Raw genomic sequence first — 25,000 nt, forward strand, 5'->3', positions numbered from 1 at the left:
CTTCTATAACAAACACTAAGGAGCATCATAAACAATCTCATAGTGTATACAGCCTTAACTGGAAACTTACCTGATGCCGTAATGATAGAAAACAGAGAAATCAAAAACGACTGAAATGAGAAACAACAAAGAAACAGACCAAAAAAAAAAAAAAGTCTCAAATGGAGACAGGAAGGAGATGAGCAGCGAAGGTAAATATTAAAGTAAGATGCAGAGACAGAGCCTGATTCTAGTTCACAGGCCTCCGCTACTGTATGTGAAAGCTGTTCTTCATTAAGTGACAATGGTCTGGTCTTCAGAGCGATTGGGAAGCATCATTAGGACTTGGTGCGGTTTTGCTGCACATCAATGAGGAGCAGCCTCGGCTGGTGGCGGAGACGACTCCGATATGTTTGTGCCTTCAGGCTGGAGACATTATTTGTACATGGATACAAGACTATATGATAAGTGGCTCATCATATAACAATGCAAACATGGCCTAATTAGCTTGAGGAGTGCTCCTTATTCCCAGACATAGACAAGAGACAATCTGCAATCTTTCCTATGGTTGTCTGATCTGAAAAGTTCTCTATCGAGAAAGGATCAAGGAAAGATGAAGTAAAAAAAATAATAATAATATTAATAATAATAAAAAATAGCTAAAAAGTTAAATCACAGCCATGCTGGAAGTTTGCCCATCTATGGAAAGCTTTACTATACTGGAGGACCATGGATAAGTCAGACATATTGTTATAGGTACACTAAACCTTAAAGGGGTTCTATCAGGAGGACAAGTCTAATGCATATGTCCTATATGGATCTTAGGACAAGTACTCCATCAACAGCTATCTCTACTGTATGAATACCTGTCAAGTTTTAACATTAAAAAAGCTAAATTTGGAAGCCCCCCTATGGCTCTGTACAAACTGCAGATTGCACGCTGCATGTGGCTAAGTACAGCCAAAAAAAAAAAAAAAAAAACAGAAAGTGCAACAGCAACCCACAGGTGCAAGTGCTTACCCTATATACTCCCCCCTCGGTGTACGCGCGATAAAAACCTGATCTATAGATATTTTAAAAATGAGGACCTTAGCAAACTATTTGATCAAACAGAGTGTACCAGGTCACCATGTTAAGGTGTCCTCAGAGACATGGTCTCTACTCTAGCATTTTCACACTAGCAATGGCCTTTACTAGGCTAACATTAAGCTTACAACTGGGCAGATAGGATCAAAATCTCTCTATATATCACTTACAAGACATGGGTGGAGTGCAAGCCAACAGGAGGTTATATACGGTAAGCACTTGCACCTGTAGGTTGCTGTTGTACTTTTTTTTTTACAAGTTTTACCCTTGATAGTGTATCCTTGAATGGGTATTCCTATCTCAGAAAATCATGGTTGAAATGGAAATACCCATCAGATTGCAGCAGGATTATAGAAGTAATTTATATACCAGTCACAGAAATAGTGTAGTACTATGGACGGTGCTTTTTCTATAACATACTGTATACACATAGCGCTCACCATGCTATTTGTTTTCGTAGCTCCCAATCATTTCCTTGGGACTTAAAATCACAGCCTAGAACAGCCCTCTTTGCTCCTTCTGTAATGTCAACCATGTCTTCCGCATGGAAAAAGGTGGACTAGGTATGAAGAAGATCACACCAATAAGAGAAAAGGGAGGACCCCAAAAAAACTAGATCATAAAACAAATAATGTCTACATCAATTCATCATCATGTTTATTGTATCAATCACAGAAAAAAACAACACATACAACATTAAAAACAAGACCTGGGGAGGCGGGGGACCAAGTTACTGGGACAAGTTATTAAAGTGACAATGCATCCATAAAAATACTGTTATAAAGCATATGTAAACGTTCCTACCGCATAAGGTGCTAATGAATAAAGTGCCAGTGCTTCCTGCTACAGTACTCTGCTCAGAACAATGCATGTATAAACAAATATATAAGGATGCAGGTTACTATTACCAGTATGTACTACAGGTCCCAGTCCACTGGCCACCCACCTCACACTCCAACGCCGTTTCGCACAGCTTCGTCAGGTTACTTGTCCCAGTAACTTGGTCCCCCGCCTCCCCAGGTCTTGTTTTTAATGTTGTATGTGTTGTTTTTTTCTGTGATTGATACAATAAACATGATGATGAATTGATATAGACATTATTTGTTTTATGATCTAGTTCTTTTGGGGTCCTCCCTTTTCTCTTATTGGTGTGATCTGATTCATAGTGGATTAGGGAACATTTATGTGGTGAATAGGACATCGAGATTGATCCTAGTGTATATAGATGTTTCATAGGTATGAAGAAGGTCTGCGGAGTTACATGTGGCTTTTAATCTATTTTGGGTCAATCCTACCACTGAAGATGAGGTCATCATTTAAGTCATCCAAGCCGATTTTCAGTTGTGAGAAGACCAATCCAGCTTCAGACCCCACTTAAGAAACCCAGCTTTTTTGGCGACACATCCCTCATATGACATTAGAGCATTATTGCAAGACATCTCCTACCGATAGGCCATCTTCCATGCCTCGTTGATGCCTCTCTCCATGGTGCTAATTACCTTTCATGAAACCCATAAAGAACACTGGAAAAAACTGGGCTCAAAGAAGAGTATCTTATCCAGAATACAAAAGACAGAGAGCAAGGATCAAAGAACCAACCCCCCCATGCACAAAAACTGTGGGCTTTTTGTTTAAGTTTGTGGCCCAAGCATCATATGGGTGGAGAGGGGCCAAACAGCATTGTTTGGGTGGGGAGCCGTGTCCTCCTTTGATTATCGGTGGCTGAAGAAGTTGTATGCAGCCCTATAAGGCTGCCTGAAAAACATCGATACAGCCATAGGCCACAGGCTGTATCCATGTTTTCCAAGGAGGCATTCCAGGAAAAAAAATAACCCCCCCCCCAATCCACAGGATAGGGGAAAAGTAGGAGATTGCAGGAAGTTCGACAACAGGACAGACCCGAGCGTGCTAAATACATTTTATACGATTTATGAAAGGGTGTAAATATACACCTGGTGTAAACTACCCACAGCAACCAATCACAGCTCAGCTTTCAGCTCTGGTAACTTATAAGAGGAGCTGTGATTGGTTGCTGTGGGCAGTTTACACCAATTGTATAGTTACACCCTTTCATAAATCTCCCCAATAAAGTATGTTCGCGCGCCACAATCAAAATGTCCAAATACTCAATGGAAGCGAAATTAAAACCCACTAAAATACAACGCTACAAACTGTAAATTACAGTACATAGTCAATCGTTTATCGGGGGGTAAAACAACCCCCGGAGGAAAAAGAAAAAAAAGGACACATTCTAATAAGTTTATCATCTCGATGATATAATTCAATATTGTATTTTTTAATCTCTCTGCTCCGTCTTTTGCCAATAACTTGAAATACTCAACACAAACATGATTTTCCTTCAGATTCATCACTAGTTCCCTGTTTACAACCTAAAGGTCTCTCTTCCATTGTGTGTGTCATAAATTATAAATGGATGTGTACTTTCCTCTCACCAAATGTGTATCCATCTGCCACCCTATTTATCCGATCCCCTTATCGTGGTAACTACGGTTTTTTTCTATAAACATTTCTTTTCCCCTGCCATATTCTTCCACCCTGAAGAGAGCACACCGGCTGCTCGGAGGTTTTCTGTCTCCTGCAGTGAAGGGAGACATAGAGATGGCATGTCGCATTATCCAAGTTGAAAAAGGATGTAGAACGAGACCTGAGCTCCTGGAAGATGCTACTGACCCTAGATAGAAGTCATTGCATAACATACGTTCCTAGAGTCAATGGATAAAGTAATGGATATAGCAGCTGATAAGTACGGGAAGACTTGGGACTTAGTAAATTACAAATATCTGGCACCAACTGATTTGAAAGAAAAAAAAAATAAAATATTTGGTGAACAACCCCTTTAAGTACCTGGTCACTACTAAGTTCAGGCTCACGAAGAAGAGGCTGTTTTTGTACATTGATGTCAACTGACTTCATATCCAGATATGTAATGGAGACGTCCATTCTTGTTCTTCTCCTAAAATATGTTTATAGGAATTGGAACGCGCTGCAAATACCTTGCACAGAAAGTAAAAAATACTGTTATACTCTATGGAGGGCAGAACGTAAAAAAGCAAAAGCTGTATTCAGTTCTGTTGGAGAGATGATCACTTATCTTTGGCAATGTAAGGGATAAAAGGTCCTATGTAATAGGCATAGGGATCGGCTGGCTTATCGGGCTGTTCTGACCTGGTAAAAAAAAAGTTTGCAGTGTGGTCCTTGGGTCATTCTTCGGCTGCCATTAAGGGAGTCCTGCTGCCATTGGGACTTGGTGTGTACAATGGTTAGGTAGGTGGTAGGTGTAACATCAACACAATACCAGGACACAAGGTCTTCAGCAGAAAATTGCCCATCACACTGCCCCGCCATCTTGTCTTCTCCAGGTAATTGACACAACACATCTGGCTGTCTGCATGATGTAGGAGAAAATGTGGTTCCTTAGCCCAGGCCTCCTTCGCCCATTGCTCATATGCCCATTATAGAAACTTTCGACACTGACTAGGGGTCAGCATGGGCACAGTGTCTGGTCTGTGGATACATCACTCCATACATAGCAAACTGACACCTCTGTATTATGAGAAACAGATGGCTGATCTCAGGGAGACCAGCCAAACGATAACACTGCTGGCTGCTAATGAAAGCGCTCAATGCAGTGAAATCCTTGGTGCATTGCCCCCTGGGAAACATGAATATGCAAAAGAAGGGCCCGTGGAGCCTCTTTAAGAGTCTTGAAATACAGGACTAGCCAGATATCCCTCCAGGAAGGGCCTGGCCAAGGGGTGGCTCCTGTAAGGAAACCATCAAAACCACCATATTAGGTTGCCCTATAAGTCAATGTAATGTTAAGGGAAAAACCCAAGGCCAGATATCCATCCACATACAGCTGTTTCGGGGTGCTGCCCCTCATCAGTGTGGAGCAGGATTCTGGCTAGGTGGGAGCAATGCCTAGTAAAGCCATAAGAGAAACATAACATTGTGACCTTCCCTGGAACACTTTTGGTAGGTACTAAAGTTAAGCGAAATTTGAGCACTCTTGGGTTTATCCAATCTTGAGCATGCAGCATTTGATTAATAGTGACTAGTGAAGCCTATGGATGTATCCATGTTTTCCAGGACTCTCTAGAGCTGCAAAAAACTTCAGCTGCCATCAGTAATCGGACAAACCCAAGCGCGTTCGGGATTGGACAAACCCAAGCGTGCTTGAAGTTCGCTTAACTTTAGTAGGTACTAACCACTGACTACTGGGAATAACCCACAAGATCTGCCATCTCGGACATGCACTGACTCGTCTAGCCATCACAATTTGGTCCTTGTTAGAATCACTTTGTCCATTTTTTTTGCTTCCAACACATCAACTTCAAGAGTGACTGTTCACTTGCTGCCATGTAATATACCTCAACCTACACCAGGTTATCCAAGTCACCCATCTGTGGTTTTAATGTATCTGTTCAGCAAACACGTATATACATATATGTACGCTCTGGCGTAACCTTCAGAGGTGACCTTCCCATGGAAGGCATGCTGGGCCTTATAGACGCATAGGTTGTCTGTCACTGAATCAGGTGATCTTCCTGAAAGTCTCTGATTTCTTTTAAATGGATATTAACGCTACAGTGAGCGTAATTAGAAGACATCTCGAATAAAAAAGTGTAAGAAGAATTAGACAACAGAAGGTCTGTAACAGCTATGTCAGGCAATCTGTTGGAAGACAAACCGCAATTGCCCTCCTCCTGAGAACTCGAAAGTTTTCTAAGCAAGAAATATAATTCGTGTTGGGATTAGTACAACCTATAAAAATACTGTCTGGGGGCAGAATGTGTGTAAAGGTGTGAGATGGAAGTATATATGTCTAATTAGTAGGCCTAAGGACCCATCATTCATATATATATATATATATATATATATATATATATATATATATATATATCCCCCTCCCGCCAAACGCCTTTATCGGTTTAGCAAATGTAACATATTGTAACTTTCTGCAATTTTTCAAAACCTGTTAAAGGAGAACTCCTGCAAAAAAGAAAAATCAGATGCCACATGATGGTGTCTCTGCAGTATTTTTGCAACAAAGAGAATGATGGTTTACCTCAGGAGATATACTGCAACCAAAACACTGCAGAGACACCATTATGTTTCTCAACATTGAGAAACACGTGATGGTGTCTCTGTGGTGTTTTGGTTGATCTCCATGAGGTCAACCATCATTCTCTTGGATGCACTCACTAGGCTTTGCTTCCACTAGCCAGGCTCCTATTCCACACTGATGAGGTGCAAATACCCCGAAACAGCTGTCTGTTGATGGATACCTTGCTGAGATATTTTGCAAGTCCTGTCATTTTTTTTAATTTTGGCTTGTTGAAAGATGGTTTCCTTGACCGAAGACCTCCTTGGCTTGGTTGTTCCTTCCTGGTAGAATGTCTGGCTAGCTCACTGACATTAAAAAACACATGGTGGTGTCTTCTCTGTATTTTTCCACATTTGATTTCCAGGGGGCAATGTTCCTAGATTCACTGACGTTGAGAAACACATGATGGTGTTTCTGCTGTGTTTTAGTTAATCTCTCTGTGGTCAGCCATCATTTTCTTGAATGCTCTTACTAGGTGTTGCTCTAACTAGTTAGAATCCTACTTCATAGTGATGAGGGGCAAATACCCTGTCACAGCTGTCTTTGGATGGATAACCTGCGGAGGTATTTCACAAACCCTGTCATTTTCTGATTGTGGCTTGTTGTAAGGTAGTTTCCTTCACTGGAGACCCCCCCCCCCCCCCCCTTAGAGTGGATGTTCCTTTCCGGAGAAAGGTCTGGCTAGCTCACTGACGTTGAGAAACACGTGATGGTGTCTCCGCAGTATTTTTGCATATTGGAACATAGTAAAGAACCTTTACTTACTCCTCCCCGTGTCCCCTGCAGTACAGGCTCACTGACTGCCACCAGGCTCCAGTTTCTCCCTTGTTTCGGTGTTGTCACAACCCAGCGAAAAGGGTGTGCCCAGCCAGTCAGTCACTGCAGCAGTGTCCCGCCCTAGTCGCTGACATCCAGGAGTCTGGCGGGGCCCATTGAGCGGTAAGGCAGAACTGTGAGGGCCCATGGACGGGTAAGTAGAGCTTCTTTATTATGTTCGACACACCCCTGCCGCTCATTTTGGCCAGACTTCTCCTTTAACCCTTTGCAGTATAGAAGATGGAAATCATCATAAAAGTGAAGTTTAAGCTATGACTCAACTAAATATATCAGTAATATCAGGGACAATGGTTCCAGTCCATATAGTATATCAGGAGAAATGGTTCCAATTCATATAGAAGCTATGAGCTTCCTTAAAGTGTCACTGATAGTATAAATTTCACAATCAAAATTAACAGTAAATGTGATATCAAGCTAGTTTGCAATTTACATTAATAATAATTTTTTTAGTTATCATGCTTTATAACAAAGCTGTATTTACTTGTATCCAGGTCCAGTCTCCTAAAGGCAGATATATAACAGCTATACTTACTTGTATCCAGGTCCAGTCTCCTAAAGGCAACAATATAACAGCTATACTTATGTGTATCCAGGTCCGGTCTCCTGAAGGCTGCTATATAATAGCTATACTTACTGTATCCAGGTCCAATCTCCAGAAGGCTGCTATATAACAGCTAAACTTACTTGTATCTTTGTCCAGTCTCCTGAAGGCAGCTATATAACAGGTATACTTACTGTATCCAGGTCCGGTCTCCTGAAGCTTTTTAGTCTTGTGCTGGTTGAAAAAAGAAACTTAAGGCGGGAAGTCCCGGTCATGTACACAGCCACAGAGAAGGTAGTCGTGTGATACATTGAGCCATAACATTCTGTACTGGCCTGGACTTCCTGTGTTTAGTCTCTTTTTTTCAACAAGACTAAAAAGCTGCCTTCAAAACAGTGGACCTCGATACAAATAAGTATAGCATAGTTGTAAACCATAATAATTAAAAAAGGAAACATAAATTAGAAGGGAAACTATAAGCAGGTTAGGCAAATGTAACCTGCTGATAGCCCCCTATTGCACAGAGGGCGCTGAGGATGAAGGTATGTCTGTTACCTTCATCATCAGCGCTGTTCACAAGCGAGCAGTTTGTAGTGTAATCCTGTGTCCAGTAAGGCTATTTGGAGCACTGGGGCACAACTACCATCCCCAGAGCACCGATCCTGCCTGCTCCACTGATAATCACGTGATGTGGCAGGCCCGTCCAGCCAATCAGCAACTAAATTGGGACTCCACAGGAGCTGCCGATTGGCTGAGCTGGCCTGCAATGTGTCATGCTGTAACCCGGAAACAGTCAAACAGGGAAAGGAGAGGCAGGACTGTGGTGGCGGCTTTGGAGACACAAGTTTACTTTATCATGTTTAAACAGCACTATATTATAAAAACACCCCTTGCCCGGAGTTCCTCTTTAAGGCTAGATGAGGACTGGTATCAGCACTCTGCAGTCCTGTTCTGTAACTTTTTTACAGTCCTGCTCTGTAACTTGGTGGCCAAGCTGCTATGGTTCCTAAAAGCATCCATACCTAAATAATAACCGCTTATAGGTGATGGGGGGAGATTAAGCAGGGAAGAAAATTTCAGGAACTGATGGACTCCGATGTTTGAGTCCTGTTATAAAACAATGTTGGCGACCCATTCTAACCTAAAACGATTGTGACGGCAGACTGTATTAGAAGGTGCCCAGCTTAATAATCCTGGGAATGAGTTCAATGATTAAAGATTTATTTTTTTGGCAGAAATCAATAGTCCAGGCGATTTTAAGAAACTTTGTAATTAGGTTTATTAGCCAAATATGCCATTATCTGCATTTAAAAAGCCTTTTCCCAGGTCCCCCCCCCTCCTTCTCTTTTCCATCCACTGCAAAAAATCAGAAATTTGTGACTTGTTGCATTAGACGTACTCTGTCTGTTCTAGGGAGGGGGGAGGAGGGAGTTAGCCGACAGCAGAAAGCAGATAACAGAGGATTACAGGCACGGAGCTGGGTGACAGCTGTAATCAGAGCTCAGAGAGGTCAGTGCTGACTGTCAGAGGAGATAGAGGGTGAGGTATTTGTAGATTAACTCTTTGTTGTCCTGTTTTGGTCTTTTATTTAGCTCTCTCCATAGGAGAACAATGAAGACAGGGGGAGAGCTTTTTTTATGATAAAAATGCATTTTTCGGCTAATAAACCCAATTACAAAGTTTCTTAAATTCGCATGGACTATTGATTTCTGCAAAAAATAAAAATAAAAATTCACGACAGTGACACTTTAAGTGCTGGGGACCAAACCTTACAATATATATATATATATATATATATATATATATATATATATATATTTATATATATATATATATATATATATATATATATATATATATATATATGAGCATCTTCATGCAGTTTATCAGATTTTCAGTAATCTTTCGCATACATACTTAGGTCTAATGGACGTGCACATGGAGCTAGAACGCCTGTGTGTTTGTCAATGAGCTGGGACCACAGGACCAGTGTGAGGGAATTTTCTGCATCGCTCCAAAATGTGCTGATGCAACATAAATCTATATTTATACCCAATAATCTAAGGGAGAAGTAAGCAGTACATGGAGTGTAGGACTCCGCACATAACACAGGGTGGGGGTGCTGCGGGGAATGTAAATGTGTGATCCAATCTTTACCAAGTTGCCATGTAACATTTGCATATAAAGTCGGAGTTTTGTGTTTCATGTAAGTTATGTAACATGCAGAGGACTCGTATCGGACACATCTGGTTTGGATCCGTCCATAGTAACAGAATATTAGAGATTAGATGTAAATGTAACATGCGGCTTTAATTGATTCGAGAGATGTAGGGGTACCCGGACTGTATGAATTACTACACAGAGAAATGAGGCTGGTACTGGGCACTGTTCACACCAACATGAGGGCAAACTACAGGGAATGGTGGCAACTATGGGAGGAATAGCTGTCAGCCAAAAGCTAAAGATTGTTATAGAAATTAAGCTTGACTAAAAACACCAGTCCAATTAAAATTCTTAAACCCACTATTAGGACTGTATTACTCCAGAGCTGAAATCACAGTTCTGCTGGTCATCAATGGAAAAAAACTTGTCAGTAATAGCTCTTAGCCTAAGGCGATGTTTCCTGGGATTTTACAATTAACAAAATACAGGGGCCCTTAGTACCCAAGTGAGTGGAGTAACGGTCAGGCATATATGCTGTCACTCCAGAACAACGCCTAGAACAGCAATGCTTTACTGCCATGCTGCTCACAGGGGATATGTTATAATCTTGGGATAAACCCTTTAAGTGAGCTCTTATGATGTTGAAGAACTTGTAATGTAATGTACACAGTGACCCCACCAGCAGAATAGTGAGTGCAGCTCTGGAGTATAATACAGGCTGTAACTCAGGATCAGTAATGTAATGTTCAGCATGTACACAGTGACCTCACCAGCAGAATAGTGAGTGCAGCTCTGGAGTATAATACAGGATGTAAGTGCACCATCTCCCTTTTAAATCTGTCCTCAATCCCATGGTGCAACATCACATGGGCAACTGAAGCCTGTACCATTTCTGCCTTCTGGGAGGACAGTGTTATAATCCTCATGTTTAAAGGACAACCCCGGCACTGATAGAAAAAAACTGAACTGAAGCTCCAGTTTGTGTCTTCATTTTTTCTTTACTTCCTGGTTAGGGCTTTCCCATGATGCACTTTGTCTCCTGTGATGTCTAACTGACTCTGAAAATCTGTTAGATGGCTTACATCTTGTTCAGCCAATCAGAGCTGAGCAACCTGAGTCATCTGACAAAGGGAGGCTAGTTTAAAGGGGCTTAGACCCGCCTCCCTCTTGATGATGTCATTGTCACAAAATGGCTGCCTGGGGTCAACAGTCATTAGGTAAGAATGAGTTTACTTCACTTCCTGGTGGGGGGTTGAGGGGGGCGATAGGTAAGGGGGGCAGATAGGTGATTGAAGCATAATATAAAGTTATAAAACTATATGTGTTTAAATTACTGGGAATAAGATTTTCACCGGAGTATCCCTTTAACTGTGTGTAATAGAAGTTGCATCAATAACTTTCCTGACAGTTTCCATCTTCCCCTGTGGACGGCTTGTGTCGAACAGCCCATGCAGCTTCATCTAGCTGAGATGTGACCCCATTCTAAGCACAGAAACACACATACTTTCCAGGGGACTATTATGAGGTCACATGACCCAACTGAAGGAAAGGATTCCAGCAATTTTCATGTAGAAAAGAGTAACTAAACAAGGTAATACTAGTTGAACTATATATAGGCTAACTAGTTACATAATGAATAGAGATGAGCGAACCGGGTTCGGGTTCGAGTCGATCCGAACCTGATCGTTCGGTATTTGATTAGCTGGGGCTGCTGAACTTGGATAAAGCTCTAAGGTTGTCTGGAAAACATGGATACAGCCAATGACTATATCCATGTTTTCCACATAGCCTTAGGGCTTTATCCAACTTCAGCAGCCACCGCTAATCAAATGCCGAACGTTTGGGTTTGGATGGAAGGAGTGCTTCTTTAACATTATTTTATAGCCCCGCGACTTTTTATCCGCATACGTACAGATAAAGCCGACGCAAGCATCACCCAATATATGTTTTATTCACAGTTTACAACAGTTTCTCCTATCTATTAGAACGTGAAAAGTCTGGTTTTAACAGTGAAAAGACTGATGTTTATTGATGATTAAAACTTGCTTTGCATTCGCAGAATGTCTCAAGGCATCCAATCTTTCCCCCCAAAATGGCAAAAAAATACAAAAAAAAAAAAATAAAAAAATAAAAAATCCCAGAGATGACGACTATGTCAATAATAAAGACCCCATGCTGTCCTCTGTGGATCTGTTTGGTTTGTAAAACGCTGGAACACACAGACTGCAGCAGAAAAAAAAAAAAAAAAAAAAAAAAAGGCGGAAGGCGACTGAGGCCTGAGGGGTTCCACACTTCATAAAGCTCCCTGCCTTCTGGGTGGGTTCCTTTCCTTTTTTTTCATTACAGGTTAAAAGCTGTATGCAATTCTACTGGCAAAGCACTGCACACAGCATTGGAACTGTGCAGTCAGCATTTTAAACTATTATAGGCTACCTCCTGAACCATTGCCAAGTTAATAGACAATGAAAGATAATGAGCTTGAAATTGGGTGTTAAATTGCATTTTTTGTTCCTATCTCTATTTTTTCCCATGCTTTAACTGTTTCCTACAGATGCACAATGGAGCTTTACATTGCACATACATCATCAAAATATCGGAGCAGAGGAGAAGAAACCAAACGCTTCGCCCTCCTACACGCTATCCCCCCCTTACCCTCCCGGTCACCATTTTCGCCGGCCATGTTGGGGTTAAAGCGAGCAAGATTACATTCCTATACTGGTGTCTTACTTGTAAAGCCCAAATTGTGTACATGTTTGATGTAAAAAAAAAAAACTGAATTTAAACCAATAGAAAAAGATAATAAATACATAAAACATAAAAAACTAATAAACATATAATGTAAAATAAAAACTATAAAAATAAAAGAATGTACATAAAAAAATAAATATATATTATATAACAAAAAAGTAAAAAAAAAAAAAAAGATAAATAAAAAATATATAATAAAACGTGAAAATAACATAAAATTATAGAGTTGGGTAAAAATACCACATGTAGTTTTATAGAAATTTCTAGAAAGATCTGAAGCTGAAGGGCACAAAAGGACACAAGGGATGTTAATTTTCATGACAATGCATGTACAGAAAATGGAAAAAAAAAAAACTCAGTACCTGATAACAATCCCTTGAATATTTTTTTTTTTTTATATTTCCCCCTCAAATACTATAATATTCTAATAGCAAAGTGAGCTTATCTTCATTAGTATAATTGTAAGATATTCCTTTCAACTTTCCTTTAAAGCTAATGAGCTGCATTAATACAGGTTCATTTTTATAAGCCTCGTGGGTCCCGATGTACAGGACGGCCATTTTTCGAAAAAAAAAAAAAAGCAATAAATTAAAGGGAGATACAGGATGCCTTAAGTGCAAGACTACCATCAGACCTATGTTAATCGGGCTGCCATGTACTTTAATTAATCCTTGTTAGCATAACAACTAATATTCCAGCATAACACGCTTCTTTTCTAAATAAGTACACTAATTATACGCTCTCGCTCCACGTAGTTTTCTTTTCGAGCTGCAATCAATTTGTCACTTGAGGTTAAAATAAAATAAAAAATAAAAAATTTAAATTTTATTTTTTAAATAGAAAATAAATAAATATGAAAAAAAATTCAGACTTTTGAACCTATACCTGAAACCGGTGCCTCCTGACAATACCGGGCCTCTTGCAGAAATTCTGCAATTTTTTCAAAAGCTGTTCAGGTGTCGAATACAGATATTCCGCTGCAGGAAAAACAGATACATTTTTAATGAAACAAAGACCTCAAAGCACACACTCGATATTAGTCACTTTACTAATTAAAAATGTATATTGCTCTGTGCCGTCTCGTGTTTTACATTATTTAAGCCTGATTTTTATGAAGTTACCTCCACTCACAAGGATGTTTAATGTTAAATAAGACAGTGTACTTGTTCTGTTTAGACATCTCCTCGGGGTGATTAAAATACATTATTCCAATGTAACACAATGCAATGGCAGAGCTGTTTTTTGTATATGTGGATGGCAATTTTTTAAATTTTTTTAAATTCAAAAATAATTATTAAAATAAAAATAAAAAATTGCAAACTTATTTGCCTACACTTCCGCTACATAGTAAATATTTACCTCCATACGTGTGTCTATGTATGCATACATCTGATGGCGGCGAGGTCGACGTCAGGCTGTTTCGTGTTATTCCAGCTCTGCCACACCGCCCGGGACTAATGCAAAAACCTATTTTAAATCATCTTTTATTTTGCTATTGTGAGCGAACAGATGGTATGTATAAACGCAGTCTAATGTATTGTATCACATTTATTTTTTCTCCCCCCCCCCCCTACATTAACATGACGGTTTTGCCAAATAAACAAATGCTCTTGCATAACTTTCGAAGGGGTTTTCAGACTTAAATAGTATTAAAAAAAAAATCTGGAGGATAGGATGGACGTTCCTACCTGGGAAGATCTCTGGGTACACCAAATCTTTGGGGCACAGAGGATAGCAGCCACAGTGCACAGCTTCTAACCTGGAAGGAGAGAGAAGATCAGGGATCCATTACTGTAATTTACTCACTGACAGGTCGGCCCCGCTCCCTCGGATACAGCCGGTTACGTTACCACGTGAAAGCGTCTTCACTTATCCCTCAGAAATCCCTCTTCCTTATTTCCCCGTAAGAAATGCTCGCAGAACGTTTTATGGATTATGTCTGAGTTATATATATAACAGAACATGAAGCATATGTTTGCTCGATGAATAAATCAAATCAGAGAACTGCTGTGTGTTTCTCTTTTTTTTTTTTTTTTGGTCCTCTAAATGCTGCTCAACACATTTTTGTAATCACCAAATAAACACATGAAACAACACGGGTAAAGTATGGACAGATTTCCTTAATCATTCTGCAGAAAATAAGAATGTTCATTTGCAACGTATGGTCGGACGCTACCAAACAGATTCTCTACTGCTGCAATGCGCATAATTCTCGGCAATCCTGTTAAGAGCCATTTAAATATAGTTCTGACTCGTACGCCCGCTTTTGTGCTTATGTCGAGGGACGGATCTTCAATTCAAAACTGTTTGGATTTGATCTGGTTTTCGTGGGTGTTTATTTACCATTGTTGCTACTTTTTAAAAAAAAAAAATTCTATTTAAAATTAAACATTTTTGATAAAAAAAAAAAATCTCCATGCCCGGCGAGCTTTGTCTCACTACACAACGACAACAAACTGACATGTCCGTAGCGTGTAAAAATATACTTTTATTTTTGTTGGCTAGTAAAATCCCGAAGCGAAATTCAAAACAGGTCTTTAACCGTGTTTATGTAAAATGGTTTTGAAATTCGGCCAAATAGGTTGACCATGGAAGGAATTGGGTTCTCTAAACTTTTTTTTTTTTCTCTTTCTGTTTCATTGCTTTCTCCAAAACTATTTGAGGTCACGCTCACATTTTTATTTTTGCTTATTTTCAGTGACACTATATATACACATTTTCTGACTGTGGCTTTTTTTTATTTTAGAAAACTGTCATGCGTCAAATTAGACAATGTAAATAACGGCCCTCTTTCCATTGTGGGGTATGGATTTTTTTATGTTTATATCCTCTTGTTAAATAGAGTTGTATTTCACCCCTATCGTGAGGGTTATTCTACGTGGTTTGTTTTTTTTAGAAACTTTACTGTGGTTTTGTTATATCCTTACAGTCTATAAGTCTATAATGAGAATGATATATTGCTTGGCGACCTCAAATGTCAGGGTCACCCGAAAGCATGGGGCTGTTGTAACGGAAATTATGTTAAGAACAATTGAACACAAAATAAAGTATATTTTAGTTATTTTGTTTCCTAAATTATAAAAGACACGGAGTACTTTCCAAAATTTTGGTTTAACAATCACTCGAAATTGGCCAACGCTTCCAATATACACAACTTATGTTCTCAGTTATATGATTTAATAAACCCATTCTAAACTTTTGTGGTCATGGTATGAATCGGATGCTTAGTAAAATCCTTGTTTTCTGCCAGCTGATAATCAGGGAGTATTGGCTTAACAAAATTGGGTCACTGGTATTGTAGGCCATACAGCTATTTTCAGAATGAATGGAGCAGGGACTAAGGGCCCTATTCCACGGGACGATTATCGTTCGCATAATGGTTAATGATAAACAATCCAAACGACCGCTATTGCGAAAGACCTGAAATCGTTCACCCATTTACATGGAGCAATAATCGTTACTTATGATCGTTCTTGCAGTCGTCTTGTCGTTGCTATTGCGTTCGTCACTACTGCAAACCACCGAACGACGTCTTATTCAATGCGAACGATTTGCGGACGAGCAACGATAAAAGTCGGTTAAGGTCTTATTAAACGATCAACGATTTCTCGTTCGGACGTTAATCGTTAACTGCTATTCAACCGAACGATTATCATTTAGATTTGAACGACTTAACGATAATCTTAACGATAATCGTCCCGTGGAATAGGGCCCTAAGCATGCTGCTGCTGCTTTATTTACTTGGGGTCCAAAAAACCAGGCACAACGTAGGAGTCCACGCTTCTCAGGCCCCCATTGATCAGATACTTATTCCTCCGATCCTGTGGATACAGGTTAAGTTTTAATTTTGGGATAACTCTTCTAAATATTTCTTTGTTCTAGCAATGTGCAGGGCGTTTGAGAGTCCAACGTACCAAAAATCCCAGGGTTCCTCGAAAACTGCCAAACACTAGGGATGAGCAAATCTCGAGCATATGTGGCATTTGTTTACCGGTGGCTGCAGAAGTTGGATGCAGCTCTAAGGAGTCCTGGAAAATATTGAGAGAGAGCCTGTGGCTATATCCATGTTTTCCAGGCAGCCAACGTCTTCAGCCACTAGTAATCAAATGCCGCACGTCAGGGTTCGAACAAACCAGAATGTGCTTGAGACTCTCTCATCTCTACCGTACACAGCTTCTACCTTACTTTAATTGTAAGTAGGATTTTGTTTGCATAGGGGAAGAACTCGCAGAAGTCAGGTGAACCCATTTCTACTTGCAAGTTTGAGGAGCAAAGGGGACTCTCCAGTGACAGATGATGTTGGTGGAGAGGAGAATTGGTTGTGATGGATATTAAACTAAACATTCCTCCATTAGGTCCAGGCTAAAGAAGACAACCCTAATCTGACTTTGTACTCAATCATCTGTCACAAAGGTCTGTTTCTTATGAAATCATCCACGAATAACCTATTTAGCCCTTAAGATGGACATACATGAGATAAAAATTGGCCAACAACAGTATGTGAATTATACCAATGATTGCTCATGATGACCGATGACGAACCAATGTCTGCCAAAAATTTGATCCGTCGTAGTGGATACCTTCGTTGGCTATGGTGATCTGCTAGTCCAGGTTGTTGTTCATGGGATGGTAAGAACAATCCCGGGGATAGTAGATTGGCCATCTTGGCTGATCAAAAATTGAGATGTGGATGTCCAGCTTTAAAGATGTGTGTGCAACAACAACAAAGATGAAATTAAAAATGGAAGTACATATGTTCTGTACAGATATTGTTTCTCTGGGGGAACCCAAGAAACTCCAGTCTAACATTTGTTCTGGTCACACAAAGCAACAATATCAATAGATATGTGTCCTACATAGGTGGCTCAGATGTTTGCAGTCACCATGGCCCAGAATAGAGATTTTATCAAAGACATAAATGAAATGAGCGTGACTACATGCGGACAATATGTATATTTGATTATACGAGGGAAATACTTCTGAGAAGCTCCTTATATAATAAGCATTCCCAGAAGCCAATCCTCCTGATTACAGAATCTTTCTCAGCACTATACCTATGCGAGCCTTGTTCCTATGTCCGGGCCGGGGACGTGTCATGGCTGACTGACAAGGTCCAGGGCTGAATTTACAGTCTCTGTCTCTCGAAGGCCAATTTTCCTAACCACCCTACCTATGTTTCATGTTGTATTTATCTGAGAGTAATCAGGGCTGGACAAACTCCAGGAGACAGGTCTCCTAAAATGTTACTGCTGGCGCCTAATTCATTTCTATTTATTCCCTGTGCTGTAATTGCATGTAATCATTAAGGGTATATAGAGCACTATGCGTAATCGTAAAAAGCACATAACCTTGTGCGCTCTACATACACTCCTGCCATCTGTTGGTTTTACAAATGCATGGCATCATCTTCAATAAAGGCAATTTAATGTATAGCATAATTCATCATTCTTTATTCAGCAGGTACCACCCTGATCCGAGCTGGGATGACGCCATCACGCAACTTTGAAATCCTATAAGCTTTTCGAATGTGGGAAGGTGACCATATCAATGTTAGAACTGGTGTTTATCTCTAGAATGAAGCCAAAGTGTTTTGCATGTTTTAGGCCGGGACATTTGATCACATGACTTATTTTTGGCAATTGTCATACGTAACCTTCTTTTAGATAGGGAATTGTGTTTTTATGTACCAGTGAAGTGGCATATTTGCTAGAGATGAGTAAACCTCGAGCATGTTTGGGTTTATTTGAACCCGAACTCTCAGCATTTGTTTACCAGTTGGATACAGCCCTAAGCGTACTGGAAAACATGGATACAGCCATCCGCCAATGGTTCCATATGTATCCATATTTTCCAGGCAGCCTTTGAGCTAACTTTTTCAGACAGTAATCAGATGCCAAGAGTTCGGGTTTGGAAAAACCCAAACATGCTCGAGGTTCGCTCATCTCTAGTAGTTGCCCTGTAGCTGCAGGAAACTGACTTGTTTGTTAAGAGGCCCATACAGAATACGGTTAAGCAACAGTAAGTAGCGACCATTAAAAAATACGAATGGCTATAATCTGCACTGGTTTCTTGACCAATTAAAGGGGTATTCCAGGAAAGAATTTCCCCCCTATCCACAGGATAAGGGAAAAGTAGGAGATCGCAGGGGGGGGGGGTGGGGGGGGAGTCCAACCTCTGTACCCACTGCCGATCTATGCATTGAGCCCCAGCTTCTGTTTAATGAATAGATTCGTGGGTACGGCACGTGACCCGTGGCTCTATTCATTCCTAAGTAGCAATGAAAAGAGATGACTACATCAGAAGAGTGCCATACTTGGCTCTTGCCAACAGCTTTATAGGAATGAATACAGCTACGGGTTACATGACATACCCGCAGCTCTATACATTACACAAAAGCCAGGGCCTGATATAGAGATCAGCAGGGGGTACAGATGTCGGATACCCCCTGTGATCTCCTACTTTTCCTCCCTATCCTTTGGATAGGGAAAAGTCGTACTTCTTTAAAGTACCCTAAAGATGCTCGGGGCAGGTTCGGCTGTAAGTATAAGGTGTACAGGGCCCTTCTGACGGTCCACCAATGGATACTGTGGATGGATCTAAGGGTTAGGCGTGATGAAAAATCGCTGCCCGACCCCTTTGTTCTTCAAGAGAACCCTTTCCTTCTCCATAGAGAACACAGGAACACTAAGTCGGGGAGAACAGGAGGAAGATGGAAGAGATTGTTTGGCTATCAGTTATTGAAGGTGTATGACCACCCTAACAGTTGTGCAAATATCCAACTGGTTTCCTATTAATTGCCATGGTTTTGCGCCAAGTACAGGTGAAGCACATAAAGACCATGTGACAATTACCATGGCACAACCTCTATGCGTTTGTGCGCTGTGATGGGGCTTGTACATGGTGCAATGGACCCGTTGCAGCAATGATTTTGCGGCAACCATATGTAGTCACCGCGCCTAGGCTGCTCTACGTATGTACATAGCGGCAGCAAATCCAAACTGTTTTGCAATGCCGATGATTGAACGATTAAACCCAAAAGGTAACAAAAATAAATCAGCATGTATTATAGAGATCAGCCCTCAATTATGACCATCCTGTATGACACCCGTGCTACAATATCTCATTCATGTGAGCGCCACCCCTCGCCGCTTGCTTATCTTCTGCAATAAGTCAAAATCAAAGCAGCAATAATCACCCAGTGTCTTACGGAAGAGAAAGAGGAAAAAAAAAAAAAACTAGGCTTGCCGGCTTAACAGGGAGGCCGTAACATTGTGCTTCAGAAGGAGAAGTGTCAGGCTCAGCATCAAGTGGGTTAAACAGCAAATGGAGTACACTTCATCTATGCAATAAATGGCCATCAAATGACCTTTTTCATACCAATTAACAAATCATCTGCTAAATCTATGAATCTTAATATTCAGATCTATTCACTTCACTTCATACAATTTATCTGCAAATACTTATTGGACTTTTGATTCTAAATATAATTAGCTGATAATTTTGCTTGGCTGAATTACTTTTCTGGAGGGCCTACCAAGGCTCCGAGTCGCATTATCTCCTAATAATGAATCAGATAGGTGATTTTTTTCCCTCCCTGTAATGAGGATGAGACACAGTTGTGACACCTGAATCTGGTAATAACACTAGACTGCTAATTATCGACAGGATTTTTTTTTTTTTAATTCTTTTATTTTTTTAATTTTTTTGTATTTTGTATGTGCGGAAGAGGAGAAAGAGAGAGAGAAAAAAAATATATCCCTCATTATTAAAGAATAAAAAAAAGTTAAAATTATAAGTGACACCGGAGGAGAGTAAATAAAAATGGAGTGATTAAAACGTTGCGGGCTTTAAGGGTGTTTTTAATTAAATGCAAATGCTAATGTTGTCATACTTAGCAGATGGGATTAAAATTAGTTATTGTGGCTCATATTTTATGTTATGGCGTTTGGCGCTCAAAGAGCTAAAAGAAAAGGAAAAAAAAAAAAAGATATAGAAGTGAGATGCTTAAAGGGACCCTAAACCTAGAAGTGAACAAGAAAGAAGAGAAAATCGAGCAAACACACTATTAGCCCGTCCATTTTTAACTGACCACCCTCTGAAGGGTGGGGCTTAGGTTGCGGATAGATTCATGTCTATTAGTCAGAGATTGGCTAATTTAAGCTCCTCCTCTTCCCTTAAACTTCCTATTAAATCTCATGCCCATAGTAGTCACACCCATTCCATAGATTAAAGGGGTTTTCCATTCAAAATGTATTGATCAGGTCATCATTATCAGATCAGTGGGCTCCCCAACCAATCACAAATTGGGGCTAGAGGCAAACAGCTCCATATTTGTGTAGTGGTTTTTGGTAGTTTACTTTAATAAGAGCAGAGCTGCAGTTACCCATTGGAGCCATTGGCCAATGCATGTAGCTGTCTGCCTTCAGTTCTGTTCTTTCTATAAGCAGAGATCACAGCTATAGTAAACAGCTGATTGGTGGGGTGTCATGTGTGCACCCAAACAATCTGATATTGACAACCCACCTGAGGATAAGCCATAAATAAATTCGACTACAAAGTTCCTTTAAGCCCGTCCCTTTTTCCAAAACCACAGGGTCATATTAAAATTGTGGCTTAGCCTGTGCAGAATAAAAAGAGAACTTGAGCAAGCCTGAGAGGTATATCTGCAATCTCAGCTAGATTTCCTGTTGGAGAGGATCCACACTGTTCCTCAAAGGTAAATCAAGTCTTCTCTTCCATCTCTGACCACTCATAAAGCTTAAGGCAGCATACCAGTGCATCTAGAGCTCACATAGCGACCGCTGATCTACCCTAGCTGCGGCTGACATTGTGCTCAGTCTGAATATAGTCCGATTCACATAAATCCTGAGAGTCTACTCAGATGAAGAGGGAACAGTCAATCATATAAAGCAAATATAAAAGTCCAGCACTCACCCATTTGCAGTTATCAATAGTGATTTAGCACATTCATAAGTAGAAAGGAAGACACACGGGTGTACATGCACGTCCTGGAATGACTGTTTCGGGTATGTGCTCTTCTTCTGGCCAGGAATTCCTGCAACTCCAGGTCGAAAGAAGGGCACTGGTACGAAACGTGCCTCTTCGTGCTCGCCAGGCTAAGGGACCTCTGCCGTTGCTGACGTCATGACCCGGCTGATGGACTGGCTGCTCAGCCAGTCAGTGACTGGGACAGGACGCCGCTGCAGTCAGTGGTTGGCTAAGCAGGCTGTCCATTAGCTGGGACGGGCATTTTCCAACAAGTTGTGACGTCATCACAACTCAGTGAAAACGCCCTGTGGCGGGAATCCCGGGGCCAGTCAGGCAGGTAAGAAATGCTTCATTGTTACACCCTCCCCTGTCACCTTTCAACATTTATCTGAGGCCGGACTTCTCCTTTAAAGATTCCCTTTAATATTGCGCCAAATGGGACAAGTAGCACTAGGCTCTATAGCATAGAATTACAAAATACACACGTGCAACTATACAGGCTCCATGCACCACTCTGTCTTATCCACATGTTAGCACTGGACGAGGGAAGGAGAGGAAAGCAAAATGAAGGACTATGGTTGCTTCTCCAGTAACTATGTCCTTTTAAGATTTTTTTTTTACTTTGTCCAGAACATGACTGCGGGGGAGATAAAGCATCTTTACTCTATTTCAAGGGTCCTATAAGTAGAGCGAAGAGTCTTAACCTACTCCTATTACCATCCCTCTTATTTAGATTTGTTGAACACAAACAAAAGTTTGCAGCCAAGGCAGTCATCCAGCAACAAATGTGATGTGGAGAAAGTTGGGATTTGCTGGGAGGAAGGCTGCTGACCACCCACTTTGGTTAATACTGTAAGCAAAAACCTGAGATGCAGCATGTAGTTACTGTGGATTAGAAAAAAAAAATTGAAAAAAAGAAAAGAAAAAAAAAGAAAACTAATTGCACACTTTCTTTTACTTTATTTGTGTAAAATTTTCCATCTGCTACATCTAAAGATGTCTAAACTGTTCGTATCAAACCTGCATTCAGCTGCCAGCTGTGCCCATTAAGGATTTCAAAACGCTGAGTAAATGAGGCGTCGTAAAAGCTGGTAGTGGAGGTCCATCTGCCCAGTACTGGTGGGATCCCCAATACCTGGTCTGTGCTCTGCCAAATACATTGGGAATTAGAATTTTTTTCTGCTAAAGTTGTAGAATCTGGAATCAGACTGGTTGCAGCTTCATCTCAGGAACCATCCTGCATGCGCGCTGCAGTGCTTTATTAGGAAGCAGGGGTGATATCCTTAGTGCGTTGATTTTATTCAGGGGAATCCTATATTAAATCCAGTTTACAGGTTTACCGAGCCTATCCTGAGAATAGGATATCTATATTAGATCACTGAGGGTCTGGCACTAACCAGCTCTTCTGATCCATTGATCGACGTGATGCGATCAGTAGTGGTGGTGCAGGGTACTGCAGCTTTGTCCTATACATTCGAATAAAAAAAAAAAAAAAAACGAGAAGAAGAAAAATCATAACTTGGGGCTTAGCCCCTTCAAACAACTGAGCAGTGTTGGTGCTAGCCCCAATCCAATATAGATGACGTATCCTCAGGCTGAATAATAGCCATTGTTCGCACAACGGCAGTTGTTATTAAATACAGCCCTTGTTTTTACATAGTGTGAACGTAGCCTACAAAAAGCCTTAATCACCTCTACACTTTGCTTAAAGGGGTACTCCAGTTAAAAAAATGTTTTCAAATCAACCAGTGTCAGAAAGTTTTATAGATTGATAATTGACTTCTATTAAAAAATCTCCAGTCTTCCAGTACTTATCAGCTGCTGCATGTCCGACAGGAAGTGGTGTATTCTTTCCAGTCTGACACAGTGCTCTCTGCTGCCACCACTGTCTGTGACAGGAACTGTCCAGAGCAGCAGCAAATCCCCATAGAAAACCTCTCCATCTCTGTACAGTTCCTGACAAATACAGAGGTGGCAGCAGAGAGCACTGTGTCAGGCTGGAAAGAATACACCACTTCCTGCAGGACATGTAGCAGCTAATAAGTACTGGAAAACTTGAATAGAAGTAATTTACAAATCTGTATAACTTTCTAACACCAGTTGATTATTATTAATATCCCTTTAATTAATTGACCCAGCTGCAATCTCTAAACCTAAAAGGGCAGCAGCAAATAATAGGGGTCCAGGATGAGAAAAACATGGCTTCTTTCTTTTTCTATAAATAATGCCACGTTTGCCAACATCCTGTATGTGGTATTGCAGCTTAGCCTCATGCACGTTAATGGAGTTGAGCTGTAGTACAAAATATAATCCATGGCTATGGATAGTGCTGTTTTTGGAAGAACCCCTTTAAATCCTAAAAATTAGAAAGGCCAGGTTAACAATGCATTTTCCTTTAAAATACATATATAGGTGGAGATTTATCAAACATGGTGTAAAGTGAAACTGGCTCAGTCGCCCCTAGCAACCAATCAGATTCCACCTTTCATTCCTCACAGGCTCTTTGGAAAATGAAAGGTGGAATCTCCCCCATAGTGTTGAGTGAGCACTTGAGTGCTTCTTATTCGAATCATCTTTCAAGCGTTAGGCTCAAGTAATGAACCACCAGAGTTCTAATTTGCCTTGCAGAAACTTATTTTTTTCATTATAATTCTTGTATATTTCATCCCTTGAAGGGACCTTAACAGGAAATAAAAAACGTTATAGGTTTCTGCAAGACACATCAAAACTCAAGCTCGATTGAGCCCCCCGATGCCTGATGCACTGCATGCTCACTCAACACTAGTGACACACTTAGAGGGGTTATTCCTCATCATTCCTCCCCGATGCCATGTTTGGTTACCTCTGCAGTGTGATCAGTTAATCAATGGCTTGTGGCCGAACATTGATTTTCATAGACATGTATACAGAATATATCACCACCGTGGTTACCAATTGACTGCCATGGTCCCATGTAGGGATGTCACGATACCAAAATTTTGAGTTCGATACCGATACCAGCTTTCGGATTTCGATACTCAATACCAATTCGATACTAAATAAAAAGTTTGAGAAAAAAAAAAAACACGTAAAAATACAAATATAATTTCCCTCCTCCCTGACTACAGATATGTTCCCCCCATGCACAACATTTTTATTTATGTGACTTCTTGATCACTTTGTTACATTTTATAGTTCGGACAATTCACATGTAATGGATGCCAAATACATGTATGTTTTTTTTTTTTTTTAAAAAGGGAAAAGGGGGGATTATTAGAACCTTTATTATTATTTTTTTTGTTTTATTTTAAAAACACTTTTTTTTTAAAAATTTTAATTCCCCTCTAACCTCAAACATACCTCCCTGTGCACAACAACTCCCAGAATACCTTCTTGTGGGGAGTTGTAGTGCACAGGGAGGTATGCTAGGAGTTGTAGTGCATAAGAAGGTATGCTGGGATGTTTTGAAAGGCTGCTGCCGCGCAACTGCAACTCCCAGCATACCTCCTTGTGCACTACACCTCTCAGCATACCTCCTGGTGCACTACAAC

At 40.5% G+C, this 25,000-nt stretch overlaps 1 protein-coding gene across 3 annotated transcripts in view; it reads right to left on the bottom strand.

Moving 5' to 3' along the window:
• The window catches only part of GTDC1 (glycosyltransferase like domain containing 1), a 173,766-nt gene that overhangs the window by 4,090 nt on the left and 144,676 nt on the right, over positions 1-25,000 (bottom strand). For all 3 annotated transcript variants that reach the window (XM_069985076.1, XM_069985077.1, XM_069985078.1), the window contains exons 7-8: positions 14,171-14,241; positions 13,368-13,459 (exon numbers count right to left, since the gene is read on the bottom strand). In XM_069985076.1, coding sequence (XP_069841177.1) covers positions 13,368-13,459; positions 14,171-14,241 — 163 coding nt within the window. The remainder of the gene's footprint in view (positions 1-13,367; positions 13,460-14,170; positions 14,242-25,000) is intronic.

The sequence above is a fragment of the Dendropsophus ebraccatus genome, chromosome 9 (assembly GCF_027789765.1).
Source record: "Dendropsophus ebraccatus isolate aDenEbr1 chromosome 9, aDenEbr1.pat, whole genome shotgun sequence".
NCBI lineage: Eukaryota > Metazoa > Chordata > Amphibia > Anura > Hylidae > Dendropsophus > Dendropsophus ebraccatus.